This window comes from Falco biarmicus, chromosome 9 (genome assembly GCF_023638135.1).
Source record: "Falco biarmicus isolate bFalBia1 chromosome 9, bFalBia1.pri, whole genome shotgun sequence".
Classification (NCBI taxonomy): domain Eukaryota; kingdom Metazoa; phylum Chordata; class Aves; order Falconiformes; family Falconidae; genus Falco; species Falco biarmicus.
The window spans coordinates 9,784,510-9,801,223 of record NC_079296.1 but is presented as its reverse complement, the minus strand read 5'-3'; the positions used below and the strand labels follow the sequence as shown (position 1 = coordinate 9,801,223).

The 16,714-nt window shown below is 49.0% G+C and overlaps 1 protein-coding gene across 2 annotated transcripts; it reads left to right on the top strand.

Moving 5' to 3' along the window:
- Positions 1–625: 625 nt before the first annotated feature.
- LOC130155387 (ectonucleoside triphosphate diphosphohydrolase 2-like) lies at positions 626–13,137 on the top strand. Of its 2 annotated transcripts, XM_056352553.1 has the most exons (10): positions 626–803; positions 2,965–3,082; positions 4,754–4,904; positions 5,642–5,801; positions 7,108–7,335; positions 7,998–8,270; positions 9,058–9,153; positions 10,221–10,355; positions 11,398–11,631; positions 12,200–13,137. In XM_056352553.1, exons 1-9 carry the CDS (start codon positions 690–692, stop codon positions 11,626–11,628), a joined length of 1,506 nt encoding a protein of 501 aa, XP_056208528.1. In that variant the 5' UTR covers positions 626–689; the 3' UTR covers positions 11,629–11,631; positions 12,200–13,137. The 2 variants fall into 2 exon arrangements, with proteins under 2 accessions (XP_056208528.1, XP_056208527.1); XM_056352552.1 differs by having other exon boundaries at positions 627–803; positions 11,398–13,137.
- Positions 13,138–16,714: the final 3,577 nt, after the last annotated feature.

Genomic DNA, 16,714 nt, shown 5'->3' with positions numbered 1-16,714 from the left:
AGAAAGGGCTGTACAGGCATCTATGCTGACACCAGCAGCCCTTGCTGTCTCCTACCCAAAGCAAAGACCAAACCAGCCAGAGTCTCCTGCAGGTGGAAGCCCAAACATGCAAGATGTTCTCCTGTCCCAGGTGCCACTTGGGAGCAAACAAGGAAGCAGGAGCAGTCTGAAGGAACCGTGCAGAGTGCCCACGCTCTGCCCCAACCCGACGGACGCGTGCTTGCGGGGAAGCAGGTCCACCCTGGAGCCCTCAGATATAAAGTATACCCAGCTACAAGGAGTTTCCCCACTTGACAGCTAGTATTGCTAGGCGCAGAATACCAAACGGATGAGTTTTGCCTGTTTTCTGCTTATTACACAGCTGAGTTAACCCCACATCTCTGTTTACCTCAACCACATTGCCTGGGGCAGTTTCGAGGTTGCACCGATGCCTTTGCAAAGCTCAAACTGAACAGGCACGAAGCCGTTGTTTTATTTATTGCATGGAGCAATGGAAGGGAGAGCTGCCTGACGCATCACAGCCTGGCCCACGCGCGCCTTGTGGTCCCTGTGGCTTGGGGCTGGGCTGAAGTCAGAGCCTGGTCCCGGCCCCGCCTTTCTCCTCTTTTTAAAGGTTGTAAAAAGCAGCTGCTGTCAGTTTGCTGCTCCATTGCTTCCTCTTTTGACTTTGCGAAAGGAAAAGACGCTTCATGTCTTGGCGGGAGCTCCTTCCTCCCTGGCTAGTGATCGTAGCGGGACTGACGGGCATCGTTCTGCTTTGCATCTCCACTAAAGATGTGCCTGTCGCCCCTCTCAGGACCAAGGTAAGGGCATCTGCCTGCCCGAGGGGTGGCCAAGCTGGGGGTCCTGCTGGGCAATGAGCAGGGAACCTTCTCCTTGTCTGTGGGGCTGCTCGTTAAGAAGCCGCTGCCTGTTTCCTTGTGCAAGCCAGGCATTTAAACTGGTGCGTTTTGTTGCTTTTTACATTCATTGCGCTACTGAGTTAGTTACTAGCCGAGGAGGGGATTAGAACAAGGCTGCGAGGACAGGTTGGCATCCTTCAACATGCTGTAGCTTTTCAAACTGAAAATAAACGTCTTTGGCTGGTTCAGGAAATACAGGCTGGATGTGGTTCTTGATCCACAGAGAGGCTCACTGAAGGCTGAGGAGAGGCAGCCCATATCAGGAGCCACCCCAGAGTGGCAAGGAACCAGTGGTGGAGGGACAGAGCTAGGTCCCTCTTGAAAGTCGGTAGGAATTTAGCCCTGAACTGCTGCTTCTGTCTTTAAAAAAAAATTACCTTCCATGCGTTCTCATCTCCTCTCCTGTCCTATCTTGATTTTAACCAAAGAGCCAGCCTGCTCTAGGTGGCAGGGCCAGATCTGCCCGGTGAGCGGGTGGTTAATGCCCATCCACTCTGCCTCTTGATGCACACGCTGGTGAGGAGATCAGCAGCACGCTATGGTTTAATTGAACAGAAGTAGGTTAATCTGTGCATTTAGAGATACTACCTCTCCTCCACACTCCTCTTGGAAACAGAACTGGATTTAAAAAAAAAAAACAACCTTATTGATCCACACTCTGTCCCTCCCTGGTGTTGAGCTAGGGCAGAAATGCAGTGATCCTTTCCCCTTGTTGCGCTCCCAGCCTCTCATTTTGTGAAGGAGGAAAAAAATCCAGGTTTCTCTGCCAATACCATTAGTTTCTTCCTCTTCTGCGGCAGCCAACATGTCCCTGCAAGAAATATGCGCTGTCACTCGTGTGGGAGGATGCCAGCAGGCTCAGGCAGTGGGCTCCATCCTCCTTCCGCATTTCTGCTCCAGCTCCAGTCACACCAGCCTCTGGCCCGGACACCAAGTCTGGTGCTGCTGGGAGCTCCCAGGAAGGCAGCAGGCAGCCAGCTTCATTTGGAGCCTGCAGCCAGGCTCTGTCTTGTGCTAAAACCTTCCCAACGGTGTTAACGTCAGCCTCTCAGGAGGTTTCTCTTCCCACTCAGTCACAGCTACAACTATCTCTGCACAAGATACAGCTTAGACCATGCACTACCACGTACCTCCCAGGTTTCACAAATTTCTTTCCCATCTGTGTAGATGCCCCACTTCAGGGTCGTGTAATAGGGGGAAGAGGAGGAGACCCTCGGCTAGCACCAGGGCTATTTTGAATGTGGGGCTGTGCTGCAGGGTACCCCAGTGGCTCTCATTTCCTAATCCTCACATATGATGGGCAGCTGAGCAAGGCTCAGTCAGCAACAAATAAACCAGACACTGGGCTGCACAGAGATTAAGAAAGCCCTCGGCCTCATGGGCCAGGCAGCAGGAGAACTGTCGGTGGATGAGGTGTTGAGAAATCTCATGTTTGCTGCGACAAACATCTCCGTCGGGCTGCTGCACTGGACAGTGTATGTGCTGGTTGGTCCCAGTGTGCTGCAGCTCCTACAGGTCTGGCACACACCAGGGCAAACCCAGCCCGTGTCACACCATCTCTGCAGCATGGCATCAAACAGATACCAGAGTCTTGGGTTCCTCAGAAGTAGCACCAAGCCACAGCCCTCCGATTCCTGCACAAAAGTCTTAGCAAACCAATTCAGCAGCAGTCTGAGTCCCAGAATCAGTTGAGAGCCTGTACAGTGCCATCTCCCACTGCTTTTGGACCTGTTTTTCCTGAGCTCCAGGTGGCTCGGCTCTCAGTGCAATCTCTCTGCCTGGTTTCAGGAACACCAACAGAGCATGCCACTGTAGGTCTGATGCATTTCTGGGTGTCTCTCCACTCCTGCTGCTCCTCATGTATATTCAGAAATGCAGATGGTTCCCTATAAATCCACATAATCTGGCTTCACCCTTTCATTGAACGTAAAAATCTAACTCAAATACTGCAGTGCAGGCCCATGGGTTACCTAGAATACCTACGTAATGCCGAGCAACCTGACAACAACAAAGCAACCTGCATTCAGTGGTGTTTATCTAGAATGTTTTTGGGGTTTTCCAGTATGGCATTGTTCTGGATGCTGGCCCATCCCGCACCATCCTGTTCCTCTACCAGTGGACCACTACCAAGGCAAACAAGACTGGGGTGATCAGAGAATGTAGTTCCTGTCCTGTGCAAGGTAAGGTGCCCAGTTCGTGCTTGGTGGGCTGTGGGACTGGCACAGGATGGAAGGAAACCCAGAGATCGGTGCATAGGCCGTCACTGCAGTTTTCTTTGCTCCCGTATCATCTAGCTGAATTAGTGGAGATAGTGAAGCACAGGCTGGTTATTTCTAACATGGGTCTTCTCAACATGAGCAGATTTAGGCAGACACAGCTGGACATCAGAGTGCTTGGCAGCAGGTGACAGTTCTCTTGGCCTGCTGCAAGCAGGGAAGCACACAGAGAGGATGGGGCTCCTGATGTCCACGTGGATCAGTGGCAGAGCCAAGGCTGCTGAGCTTCTCACCCAGGCGAAACAGTGAACAGCAAGGGAGACAAATCTGGCTGCAGGGTGGCTCCTGGTGTCTTCTGCCTCCTCCCAACTACTCTGGGCAGTAGGTGGTGTAGCTCCAGTACCAACAGAAGTGTGAAGTCTCTAACCTCCTATGTGGGGCTTGACAGCACAAGCACGAGTTCAGCTTGGGTTTAGGTGTCACATTTTGGAGAACATTGGGGTCTTCCTCATTCTCCCTCACTAGTCTGAATCAGCTTGACCCTGCCAAAGCCACCTGAAAGGGTTTCATGCCTTAATGCTTGGGGTTTTCCTTCCCTATCTCTCAATCTTGCTTTGATGTTGAAGCCTGATTATAGCAGGATGCTGGGAAACCTTGAACTCTCAGCAGCAGCGTGTTGTGGGAGGGCAGGTGCACAACAAGCAGGGAAGAGGGCTTGTACCCTTGCAGACTATAAACAACACAAACCACATACAGAAGATGCAATCAGGGCTCCTGAAACCTTGTATGTATCCCTTGACTGCTGCCACATTCAGTGGCTGAGTTAAAACCAGCAGCTGTAACTTGGTGCAGCAGCTCAGCAGCAACAGCAGGAGGTCCAGGCAGGTCTGTCACCCAGGCATGAGCAGCAGTCCCCTGTCTGCATGGCAGTGCGGTCACAGCCTTTGAGTAGCTGTAGGCAAACTGCAGCTCAGCCCTAAGCAGGGCCCAGGAGGGCAAAGCACATGGTGAGAGAGTCACACAGCCAGGAAAACGAGTGGGCCACAGGTAGGGGAAGTGAGACTCTGCCTGAGTAGTAGTTCAAAACCAGCATCTAAGAGCCCAGTGCTGAAAGATGAGTCAAGGCTTGCAGACAGCTTCCCCCTGCACAGCACCATCTTCCTCTAGAGCAGAGGTGCCCCTGCTTGCCAGCGCGGGGCTCAGAAGCCACCTCTGCCAACACAAGAGGAAGTGGCTGGAGGGAAGAGATAACACGTCAGCCTCAGCTCTGTCTGCACAGCAGTGCATCCTTTTGCTTATCTTTTCTAGCGGCTAAAGCCACATTTCGTCCTCTGTGGGCTGAGACAGCCTCAGCTGTTGCAGCAGTCACATGGCTGAGACAGTCATTTATGGGATGTCTCAGCAGCAGAGCTAGGGTTCTCTTAGTGCTGTTTGGGATTACATGCACATGTGTTTTGCTCCCAGTACCATGTTTTAGCAGGACAGCTACCTGGAGGAACTCCTTCATTCCACCTGTGACAGGTCCTGACTTAAACCATGCCCTAGGACAGCAACCTCTTGTAAGGCTGGGTAACAGCTCTCACACTTCTCCTGTACCTTTCCTTAGAAAATTTCATTCTTTCCCCTGGTTCTCAGGTCTGGGAGTCTCCAGCTACTCAGATTCTCCTCAGAAAGTAGGGAAGAGCTTGGAGCCATGTTTGAACTGGGCCCAGAAAGAGATCCCGGCAGAGCAGCACAGCCAAACCCCCCTCTACTTGGGAGCAACTGCCAGCATGAGGCAGCTGAAGTGAGTGAATGTTGCAAACCCATACCCAGAGATCAGCACACGTCATGTGGATCATTCTGTAAATGCATCTCACCCTGTCTGCTCTGCAGTGTGTTTCATCCCTAATCTGCTAGTCAGGTAAACCTTCTTCAGGTCCTGATGTACTCGAGGGGAGTATGGCATGGCTGCATCTCCACAGTCCCCCCAAGCAGCCATGAGGATGACAGTCTTGCTACTGCTACCAGTCTGTATGAAATCTTCACAATTAGGGCTTGAGAAAACACTTGTTGGTCTGGAAGCCGAAGTGTTTTCCGTTTATGTGACAACTCACATGGGCTTACAGGGGTGCTTCTTATCAGCAGGTTGGGAATGGTGGTGGGAAGATCCACTTGATCATACACACATTCATGAACCCTGTTCTCAGTCACCTCGTTACTGGGACTTTTACCTCCTTTTAGAGTCTGAGGACAAGTAAGGTCTGGCGGGGACGAGGTCAGTGGGGTAATGCCACCAGATTCCCTCAGTGGCAGAGTACTGAACTCCTAAATTTGGAATGGTGGCACAACTGCTCAAACCATCCCTCTGCTGTGCCATGCGAGGGGAAAGGGAGGTGGCAGCAAGAGTGGGACTGTCATTGTGCCTCTGTGCTACTGCCCAAAGTGGGGAGTAGAGCAGAGGCCCTGCCACTGTGCACCCACCACAGGCTGCTCCTGGGAGGGTTCTGTAACAAATGTGCCTTCTTTTTCTTTTCTGTTTAGCCTCACCAACCCCATCCTCTCCGATGGTCTCCTTGCAGCCCTGACTGTGGCCCTGAAGTCATCCCCCTTTGACTTTAAGGGGGCACAGATCCTATCCAGTCCAGCTGAGGAAGCATTCAGTTGGGTTGCTGTTAACTATGTCCTGGAGAACTTCTTCAAGGTAAAGGATGATCCTGCCTGGGGAGGACAGAACTGAGCTCAGCAACTCCTATTAAGAAATAGCCACAGAGACATGTGGAGGGGTTGTTAAAACCCTGTATTTTAAACAATGCTTAAGCACAACTTCCACTGTCTCTCAGAGGCAGGTCATATCCAGCACTAGCTGGCTGAGTGACATAATGTGAGACACTTGTAACTAGATTGAAGGACCAAACCTCTAATATAGCCTTTCATGGACACGTTCATAAAGTTGCCCTAACAGATGTGAAGATGTGAGGCTTTCTGGACAACACAACCAGCACGCTCACATAAAAGACCTTACACAGCCTGGCCCTGGGGTATCAATAAGAACTCCACTGCTCTGAATCCCTGCAGATCTAGCTCAGCACCACTGTCAAACAGGCATTGCTGCTGTCTGTGGGGTCCTGTGGGATTGCCACTGGAGTCCAGCTGTCCCTTGGGACATCTTGTGGATGGTAGAGAGAGAAGCAGAGTGTTTTGGTACCAAAGCAAAAGTCCATCAAATTTCTTTTCATTGAGATGCTAGTGAAGAGCGTAGCTGGTGTTCCCAGCATGGAGGCCTGGTCTGTATTCAGAAGGCACTCAAAGAAAGAACACATTTAAGTTTCCTTGCTCTACCTATGGCTTCTCAAGCCAAAGAGTCTCAAGGAGAACTCAAAGGGCAAGAGAAAGGTAGCTAGACTGAGTTATTTCACATCAGGAAAGTGAAAGGCAGTTCTGATAACCAGCAGCCAGCATGCACTGGTTCAGGACTTGCTGGGCAGCAACACAGCCTCCCCCAGCCAGCGACAGAGGGCTTACCCCCACCTAAACTTTCCTGCCTGTACTGCTAACGTCAGCATTGCCAAAATCAGTTCTGCCAGACTGCATGAGATGAAACCATGGGGCTCTTCATGACAGGAGGATCGCTTTAGCATCAAGGCAGCACTTGAAGCCCATATCTGCCCATATGGAAACATCCTCCCACTCCCCACCACTCTCTCATCTCTCCCCTGCTCCTACCTGCCGAGACCACTGCCTTGAGCAGCCACCCAGGATGGTGAGCCCATTTTGCTCTCGCTGGCTGTGGGTGGCTCTCTGCCCAGATGAAAGTGCTTGTTCAATGGCTCCTCTGTTTCCTCCAAAGCCACCAGTTCAGTATCCTCATATCCTGTGGGGCAAAAACAAAAGTTGGGTTGTTCCACACCAGAAAGCTGCTTTCTCTCTCTGTGCACTAATGCTTGCATCTGACTGTAACCCAGACGTACAATCTTAAGAACTGACCTCTCTGGTTCTTTTTGGGTCAGTATGACTGGCGTGGACAGTTGGTCCCCTCCACGAAGGGGATGGCAGGAGTCCTGTCCGTGGGAGGAACCTCAACACAGTTCACTTCCAAAGTGGAAGAGGAGAACCAGGCACCAAAAGAGGGAGTGAGGCTGCAGCTGTATGGGCAGACACACAACGTGTACACTCACCACTGCCCCTGCCACAGCACGGACCAGCTCCGCAGCAGGCTGCTCTCTATGCTTATTCAAGTGAGTCTGCCAGAAGGTATTTGCAATGTTCCTGGATACAATATCACTAGATGACATTTTCTGACTTTAACCCTGAAGCATTTTTAAAAGAGCAGTATTTCATTTTGAAAACATGCAGGTGTTTTGGTTCTTCCAAACTATTTCACTGGGGGTGGGGGGAAGGATCTGATGCAAGCTCAGGAATCACTTCGGTCTCCACCAAAACTGAATTTTTCATAAATAAACTACTTACTGCCCATCCACTTGCCTCCCTATAAACCACACATATGAGACCTGAACGTCCCACACGGAGACCTACCTCACCACAGTTATACTGGGGAATTCCTAGAGATAAGAAACATGGATCCTTCAGGGGCTGAGCCATTTGGAAGGCAGACCAGAACAGCCCCTTTCTTGCGACTAGAAAGAGTACAGGATTCATTGAAATTGTATTTCTGGTCTAAGGGAGAGCAGACAGGGCTAGGACCCCTCAGCCTCCCACAGCAGGTCTAGTCGTTGCAGCTTGCCTTGAACCCTGCAGGAGCTGGGAACCTGCTTGATCACAACATTGTGGTGCAGAGGAACACTACCTTCACTGTTGTCATATTTTGTCTCCCTTTATGAAACCCTGGGATGGCACCTCCTCTCTTGCTGCCTCTGTCCTTGTTTTATTCTGCCTCTAGGATCAGAGAAGTGCTAAAATTGTGTCTAATCCTTGCTGGCCCCTCACCTACTCCCGGGAAGTGCAGTGGCGATCAGTGCATACTGTGCCTTGTGCTGCCAGCGATCACACGTCAGACATTCCTGCCCCTGAAGAAGTCTTCAACATCACCGGCTCCAGCAATCCCACCGCCTGCATGAGACTTGTGCAAAGCCTGCTCAACTCCTCCTCTTCCTGCAGCTTCTTCAAAAGTTCCCTCAGCAGCGTTTTCAAGCCCCTCCGGACCAGGTTTCTGGTGGGTTCTCATTTACACCGGGGTAGGCAACTGGTATGGAGAACCCATGAAATGGGACCAGTTTCATCATTAATAAATACAGTAGGACCAGCCACACTGTACCTTCTGCTAGCCAAGAGGGCTAGTGCTGTACACACAGACTCCTGTCCTCTGCCCCTCGTTGGCACACAGCTGTTCAAATACAGACCCCAGGCTTCCCACCACCAACTGTGCTAGGGCTTTCTTCATCCATGTCTCAGCAACGTCTGCTTGTGAGACAAACTTTGGGCTCCACAGAGGCAGCAGTTGAGTGCTGAGCCGGACTTGCCACACAAAACCTGCGGTAAAGCTGAAGATCCTCTGCCACTTCCTTAGCAAACATCTGGGCACGCTCCACCACAAGCACGCTTATATCTGAGACCGTGCATCTAGTGTCCAAAGTCATTTGGTTGTTAAGCTCAAGATCCTAGGACAAACTGAGTGCATTTCAGAGGGAGGAACTGCAGAAATTTCCCTAGGTCCCTGCCCCTGAGAGCCTCCCAGGGACATGGTGCCAAGGAGCATAAGGACTATCTACTTATCCAGGCAGGGCCAGAAAGGCTGCTGCATGCGAGCTAGAAACAGTTTTGTTTCCATCTCCAGACAATAACTGCTGCTTGCCCTCCTTGCACCCCTCAGAGGCACCCAGAAAGGGCACCCTGGCAGTGCACCCCACAGCTACTGCCACCTACTTTCCTATAGGCGCTGTTCACAATGCAAGGATGCAGAGCGCAGTCCAACCTGCCGATTCTTTCTGCTGCTCTTGTAGGTGATTTCTGAGGCCATGGACTTCATGAGAGAAACTGTCCCCTCTCCCGACTTGGGTCAGGCAGTCAACAGGCTCTGTGGGATGTCTGTCAAAGAGGTAACTGTAGAATAACTTCATGTGCAGGGAGACCGGGAAGTAAGGAATGATCTGTTACAAGAGCCCATGGGGCTCAGGCTGACAGAACCATAACTTACTGGCTCCCTCAGAGAAAAACTTCCATTTGCCTGGGTTTTTTTGGTGGGTTTTTTGGTTTGTTGGTGTTTTTTCTTGTTTTATTTTTGGTTGGTTTGGTTTCAATTTTTTGTTTGGGGTTTTTTTGGTGGTTTTTTGTTTGGTTGTTTTGTTGTTTTGGTTTTTTTTCTTTGGGGAAACAGGCTTGACTTCTTTTCCTTCCTCTCAAGTCCCAGCTGCTGCTGGCAACACCTGGACTTAATTAAATGAAAAGCCACAAGTAACTTTTACTGACTATTAAGGAGTAAACAGGAAGGCTGTTGACTCACTCCTGTCCATCCCCTTGGTCTCTGTTATCCTCCCCTCCTTCAGTGCAAGGAACACATCTGCTCAGACTCCAGGGGCTTTCCTATTCCACCGGGGCCCATGGAGACTAAGCCAGGGGGAATGATCTCCAAGTTTTTTCACCCTCAGCTGGTGGCTTATGAGGTGACTCATTTGCACCTCAGCTGACCAAGCATCCACAGTGACAAACGACAATTTCTACAGCATTTGCTAATGGGGTAGCAAAGCTCATAAGCACATCCCTAAAGCTTTCTCTTCTGGATAGAGGCAAAAGGTCTTGTTAATGTGTCCGTTGAGAGAAAGCCTACAGCATTAGCTCAACCTAACTAGAAAGCAGAGAATGATATCAAGCAGTTCACCTGCCAGGTGACTGTAGGAGACCTGGCTGCCAGTTCTGCTGCTCTTGGAACCGCCTGGTCTTTAATAAGATGGGAGCAAAGGCGCTAAGGGATGGCACTGGTTCCCGGACCACAGCCCAGCAGATGCGGGAAACACTGTTTCAGTCCACACAGGGCACAACCTTCTCCTCTAGTCCTACAGTCAGTCCCATAGCAGGAAAGGAGAGCTTAGAGCAGACCTGAAATTCAGCTACTGAATGTTTAGTTCTTTTCTTTTTTTCCTGCATCTTCTTTTGGAAATGACACCAGCTGGTCAAGGACTCCCACACAAACCTGGATAGAGTTGCCAATTACTGCATTGTGTCTGCCTTTATCCTTCACCTCAGTACCAAGGGATACACCTTCGACTTTGACAGGCCTGCTTGGACTGCGTTCCAGAAGAAGGTCAGTTACCTACAGTGTGATATTTCCAATTACAGGGAAGGGATGGCTTCAGTAAAGCCAGCCTGTCCCCACTCCTACAACCCCTAACAAGCTAGGTTTCTCCAGCAACACATTTTTTGCAAAATAAGTTCACAATTGTGATAAGCAAGAAAACCGGCATCAGAGATCTAGGAATTATGCTTGTTCCCACCAAAAAATTAGACGGGTCAAAAACCTTATCTGCAGCAACACCATCTTTAAGAGTCCATGCCCAACAGGGAAGGAAGCATGGCTCAATCGCCACTTAATGCCAAGAACAAGCTGCCGAGTATACTTCCTGAGACAAGAGACACTGCCCTACTTCTTTGCCATCAACTTAATACTAGTGAGGGTTTCTAACTGGCTTACAAGGTCTGAAACTGCTTGAGAGTCTGGAGCCCCTTAGAAAAGGGGGATTTGATTTAGGTCCTCCCCTTCATAAAAGAAAAAAAGCTTATTCCTTGACCCCTTCACAACTCCCCAGCAAAGGCATAGCCCCACTGAGCAGGGCCACATCAGTGATAGTGGTGCAGTCAGCCACGTGGTGACCATCAGGCTAAGGCAAGGTAATGAGGGGGGTCCCGGGTCCATCCAGGGAAGCCAGCCTGGAAAGCCAGAGACAAGCAGCCTACAACATCAGCATGAGGTTCAACCAGGCGACAGGGCCAGAGACAGAACTACCCACAACACAGACCTGAAGGCCAGCTGGGAAAAGCAGTCAACAAGCGGGAGAGAAAAGAGCACACACCCACAGCACAGCTTGGGAAAGGTGGGGCTGCCCAGAGCTTAAATGGAGCTGCCAGGCCCATGGGCAGAGGGGTGGGTGGAAGTGCCAGGTGAGGCTGGTCAGGACAATTAAAGCCTATTAGTGCACTCAGAGCACTGACAGTGTGATCACTCCTCATTTCAAGCCTGATTCTTGGATCAGTCTCAAATAAAGCATATTTTGGACCTATGCACAAAAACACAGCTGAGGTGGATTGTCTCCTTCTCTTCTGACATCTCCTCCTTTTTATTTCGATAGATGGGTGATGCATCATCTAGCTGGACTCTTGGGTACCTGCTGAGTCTGACCAACACCATCCCCCAGGACAGCCCAAGCTTCCTCAAAGGGATTGAACCAGGGGTCTGGTCTTTGCTCCTTATCCTCTTTGTTGTGCTGCTCACTGGCTCTTTCATGCGCATCTCATACCGGGTGATGGTCAAGGAGAACAGCTTCAGTAACAGGAACAGCAGTGTTTTTGATGACAACTGACAGGTATTCTGGGAATCGATACTCTTGCCAGTGGGCAGTTAATAGGGAATGTACAGAAATCACACAGATGTAAGTCACTGGAGGATGCAAGTGATTTTCTTGCAGGACTCCTGGAGCCTCAGTGCCTTATTTCCACTTGCTAGCACTTGCACTATGGAGCACTTTGAGACAATGGATCCTGCTCTGCAAGAAACCTATGATTCCTGGTGGATGGCAAGCTGTTTGTTCTCCAGATAAGAGCAGCCTGCACAGATCTTGCTTGGGCTGCAGCTGATGTTACTTGTGTCAGCCTAATGAAACACCACCTCTGAGCAGGCAGGTCCTGAGCTGTTGTGAAGTTAGTATTGAACAACCTTGTCTAATCAGGAGAGGTGGCATCTGAAAAAAGTGCGCTGTCCTCTTCTGTGCTCATGAGAGAGACAATACCTGCAGTATCGCTACCAGCGAAGACTGGAACAGCATTAAAATATAGTCAGAATATAACAACCAACTTGCTTCCATGATCTAGGGAAAAAGCAGGTATTTTCTGCCTGCTACTACTGATCTGTCTGTTCTTCCATCTCCCTTCCAGCGAATGCTCCTACTGACCGAGAACCCTTCAAAAGCAATGCTCTTTAGTTTTGGACTCTACAAAATGTGTGGAGCATCAAAGGAGAAACAAAGGGCACAGACACACAGCTGAGCTCTTGTCTCTCGGTTGAGTCATAGCAACTCAGGGTTAAAATTGTCAATTTAAACTCTTTAACCAGGACTTAACACATTTAATTTCACATGTGCTAAAACAGGGTGCGTGCTGGGCTGAGGTTCACCAGTTTGTTCATTTACACTGAACTGCTTGTCTCGCTGACTCTGACAGTGAAGTCTCTCATCTAGTACTGTCCTTTCAACAAGAGCAGGCCCAGGAACAGCTTTCCTAATTGTCAGTCCAATGACTTACATGTTAGATTGTGACCAGTTACTTTATAATCCGGCACTCAGGATTCCTTTGGGGCTTGGCAGTCATTTCAGCACCTCTGGTCTGTTCTGCTGTCTAAAAAGTCAGATGCCATACAAATTCTCTGTTACTGTGAAGAAAAGGGATCAATTCAGACCAGCGCTGTCCTTTGACTAAAGCATTTAGAATTCACTTCTCTGATGCCTTCAGAGACTTAAACACACAGGCTGTTAAAAGCCTAAGGGATGAGCGTCTCCAACTAATTTCAGACCACTTTAAACAAATTTAAATGCTGTGATACGCCTTGCAGGATTTTTAAAGCTACCATGGCACCCAAATCCTTTCTAATCTGATTATTAATTCCTTGTGCTCCCAACTTATATATAGGACACCCCCCCTCCCCCATAATATTGAGGTATTCATAAATTTTCAGGCCAATTAATGAAGGTTTGGAACCTGTCAGTCAAGTTTGGAGGGGTGTGGAAACAGATTTAAATGAGCTTCATATTCATTTCTTTGAGTTGCAAGTTAGATATTTTTAATTATATCATGTTATTAAAGATGTTTTAATAGACTGTCTGTGTTATCCTTGGCAAGGGATCAAAGCGGGGTTTTTATTGTGAATACAGTGTTTCAGTGAGGAGGATGGGGGATACTGATTTTCCCCTCTGTTTACTCAAGAGCTGTTAGGCTGTGTACTTTCAGGGCACACAATGAGAACCCCTGAAGGCACTTTCTTCCCAGTGGCAGGCAGGCAGGCAGAAAATTACTTGATAACCTGGCTGCTGGTGTTTAGTTGATGAGAGACGAGTCTACATCTTTGATGTGTTCTTTGCTCAAACTATCTGAATAAGGTAGGAGGCATTCAGGCAAGCCTGCAAAGAAAAAATGGAAAAAAAAAAAAAAAGAGGTTATCAGGGAGTCAGTGATATCTGGGAAATTCCAGAGCCTTCATTCGTCCTGCATCTGGAAATGCAATCATTAAACAGAGCTCTGGCTCTGTGACCTGTCAGCACACTGGAGAACTGTGGGATTGCTGGCTGAGATTTGCAACATGCCCAAGAAGACTCCTACCACTGACAGAAATGGAAATAAGCCAGTGTGATGTCAGGAGCCCCAGGACTCCAGGTGTTCTGGCCTGCTCAGTCATTACACCTTCCTGATTTTGAATATTAGGTCACAGAGTCCAAGAGAAAAGGACATTGGCTAGAACTTCCCCAAGCTCTTGTTTAGAAGCTTTGAGACTTCCACCCAGATAATAAGTAAGCAATTAGGCAAGAAGCTCAGCATGCCCTCCTGACACTTTTGCCTCGCACATGCCACTGAGCTGTACTGAATGCTGGCACGTACAGATGGCCTAATTTGTCCCATAAAATCCATGACACCTGAGCCATCATTTGACCTTGAGCCATTGCTCTGCCATGCGAAGACAACCCCCAACCACTTGACTTAGAGCTGATCCTGAACTCTTGAGCTAAAAGCTGCTGTTCTCACCAAAGGCACAGTGGGACAGTTCCGTCACCGACGCTATTCCCCTGATGGTCCATGTGCTGCAAGCAGCAGCTCCACTCCCTCCTTTCCCATCGCTCCTTCCAAATACTGCCACTGCTGTCCCCTCCTGGGGGCAGGCGTATTTTTTCTCCTATAATGACTGTGCTGCCCATCCCAAGCTGTAGCCCTGTCATGGTTTAACCCCAGCCAGCAACTCAGCCCCACGCAGTTGCTCGCTCACTCCCTCCCAGTGGGATGGGGCAGAGAATCAAAAAAGTGAGAAAACTCATGGGTTGAGATAAAGACAGTTCAATAAGCAAAGCAAAAGCCCTGAAAACAAGCAAAGCAAACCAAGGGATTGCCCCACCGCTCCCCATGGCAGGCAGGGGCTCAGCCATCCCCTGGATGGCTCCATTGCCTAATGGTGACTTGGGAAGGCAAACACCATCACTCCAAACGTCCCCCCTTTCCTTCTTCTTCCCCCAGCTTTACACGTTGAGCATGATGCCACACAGCATGGCACATCCCTTGGGTCGGCTGTCCCAGCTGTGTCCCCCCCCAGCCCCTTGCACCCCCAGCCTCCTCGCTGTGGGGTGGGGTGAGGAGCAGAAAGCCCCTGGCTCAGAAAGCACTGCTCAGCAGGAGCTAAACCATCCCTCCCTTACCAACACTATTTCCAGCACAAATCCAAAACGGAGTCCATATTAGCTACTGTGAAGAAAGTTAACTCTATTCCAGCCAAAACCAGCACAAGCCCCCAGCAGCCAGGGTTACCAGGTGAACTGGACTTGGAATGGGCAGCATTCACAGTGCAGCGCACCACTCTCTTTCTGGCAGAAAAAAACCCCACTTACAGATGTATTTCTAGACTACGAGCTACAGTATTTTAAAAGCCCTTAAGTGTGTTTTTAGTCATAAAAGAAAAAAAAAACCCCAAAATTGGGAACCTATGAGATTAATGGAAACTAATAAAAGCAACATATTCCTTCCTCCCAACTCTCCGTAGAAGCAGCTCCTTCACGTCAGCACTACATAAGTTTGTAGAATTAATCGACAGCTAGAAAAGCCTCATTATTAATCATTCCCACAACTGCATTGTAAACAAAGGACTGCAAGCATTTTCATTTCAGAGTGAGTGAGTTAATCTAGAATCTCCTTTTAAATAGATTTCTGCTGCCCAGGTAATCTGGGAAATGATCAATAATGAGGGTTTTCTAACCGTCCATAAATTCTTTATGTTTATGCTTCTCACTCAAGCTGAACCATGGGAGAGCTCTTCTGGCAGATTCTGCTCACAGGTAACTGCAGTTCTGCAGCTGTCAGCAAGTATCACTAAGAAGGAAATCAAAAGTATTAGATATAAAAATTGAAACCCGAAAGCACTTTCTCTATTCCAGAAACACAATAGGTTAGCTGACCTGCTGCTGGCTAGAGCAGCCTAAATTGCATTTAGGCATGTTTGTAGGAGTATATTAATTAACTTCTGTCTTTCTTCCAGTTTATACCATTTCCAAAGCCCCATGGATCCCCAACCAGCACATCCCATCTGGGTTGTGCCAATAAAGTCCCATGAAAATTGAGAGAAATAACAGTTTATTGCCTGCAGCCCCATTCTGCAGTACAAAGCTCACCGCCACAGGACCAGAACCATTTCTTTCTACCCATCCTGATGCACCCAGCCTCCCTGCAGTTGTAGGGGAGAGATCTAAGCTGAATCCCAACCTCCCTCTCAGTCCCTGGTGGTACCTGAGGCAGAGTTGTAGAGAAGTGCTGCTTTTTGAGATACAGGTGTTTCACATGATGCTTACGGACTAATTAGTTCACCAGGATTTCACAGACCTGGACCTTCCACCTGGTCTCCTGGCTTATCTTGGCAAGCTGTGAAAAGGTCACACATGCTACAAGGGCTCTGCAAAACTTGTCATAAGGCTGAGCTCCAGCTTCCCATTACTAATGCAGGGACTGTAACTCCTCCTCTCCTTGAGATAGCTGTCCTGCCAGTGGAGACACCCAGTTCAGTGGTTACAGGAAGGCCTCTGGAACAGCAAGTGTAGAAACAACGTACAACACCAGGCGCTGCAGTACTTGCACTCATTTCAGTCGTTTGAGGCTGTTCTAATACATAGTGAAATAACTTGAAATGCACAACCACTGGGGGAGCAAATCCAGCAGAACGTGAGAGGAATGCCTTTTAGGATGGCTGGACTTAGAGATCAATCAGTACATTTTTATTTTGTTCTTATACCATGCCTACGATCACGTATCCGAGTATATTCCTCCCAGAATTTGCCCAATGGTCAGTGTCTCATAGAGAGGTTTGCCTTTGAAGGAATGCTTCGCATGAGACAAGGTTCTGGCAGAAACCTGCCTTGTTACTTGCCAGCTCACCTTCTGGTACGCACTAATTAGGTTGCTGGGCTGCCACAGCATTACAAGTCACAGGGCTAAGATGGTCGGCAGCTCCAGCAGCTCACCATGGAGATTCCTGGCAGCTTGGCTGTGCTCCTCCTCACAGAAAGCTTAGAAGTACTGGCATTTTACTTTAATTTAAAAAATGAAAAATATTTAAAATAAAATTGTCATTTCCTGTGGATCTGCACATAGCTAAGAACAGAAGTACTAGCTGGCCGGGACAGAATTAGCAAAAATAAATGTTGCATG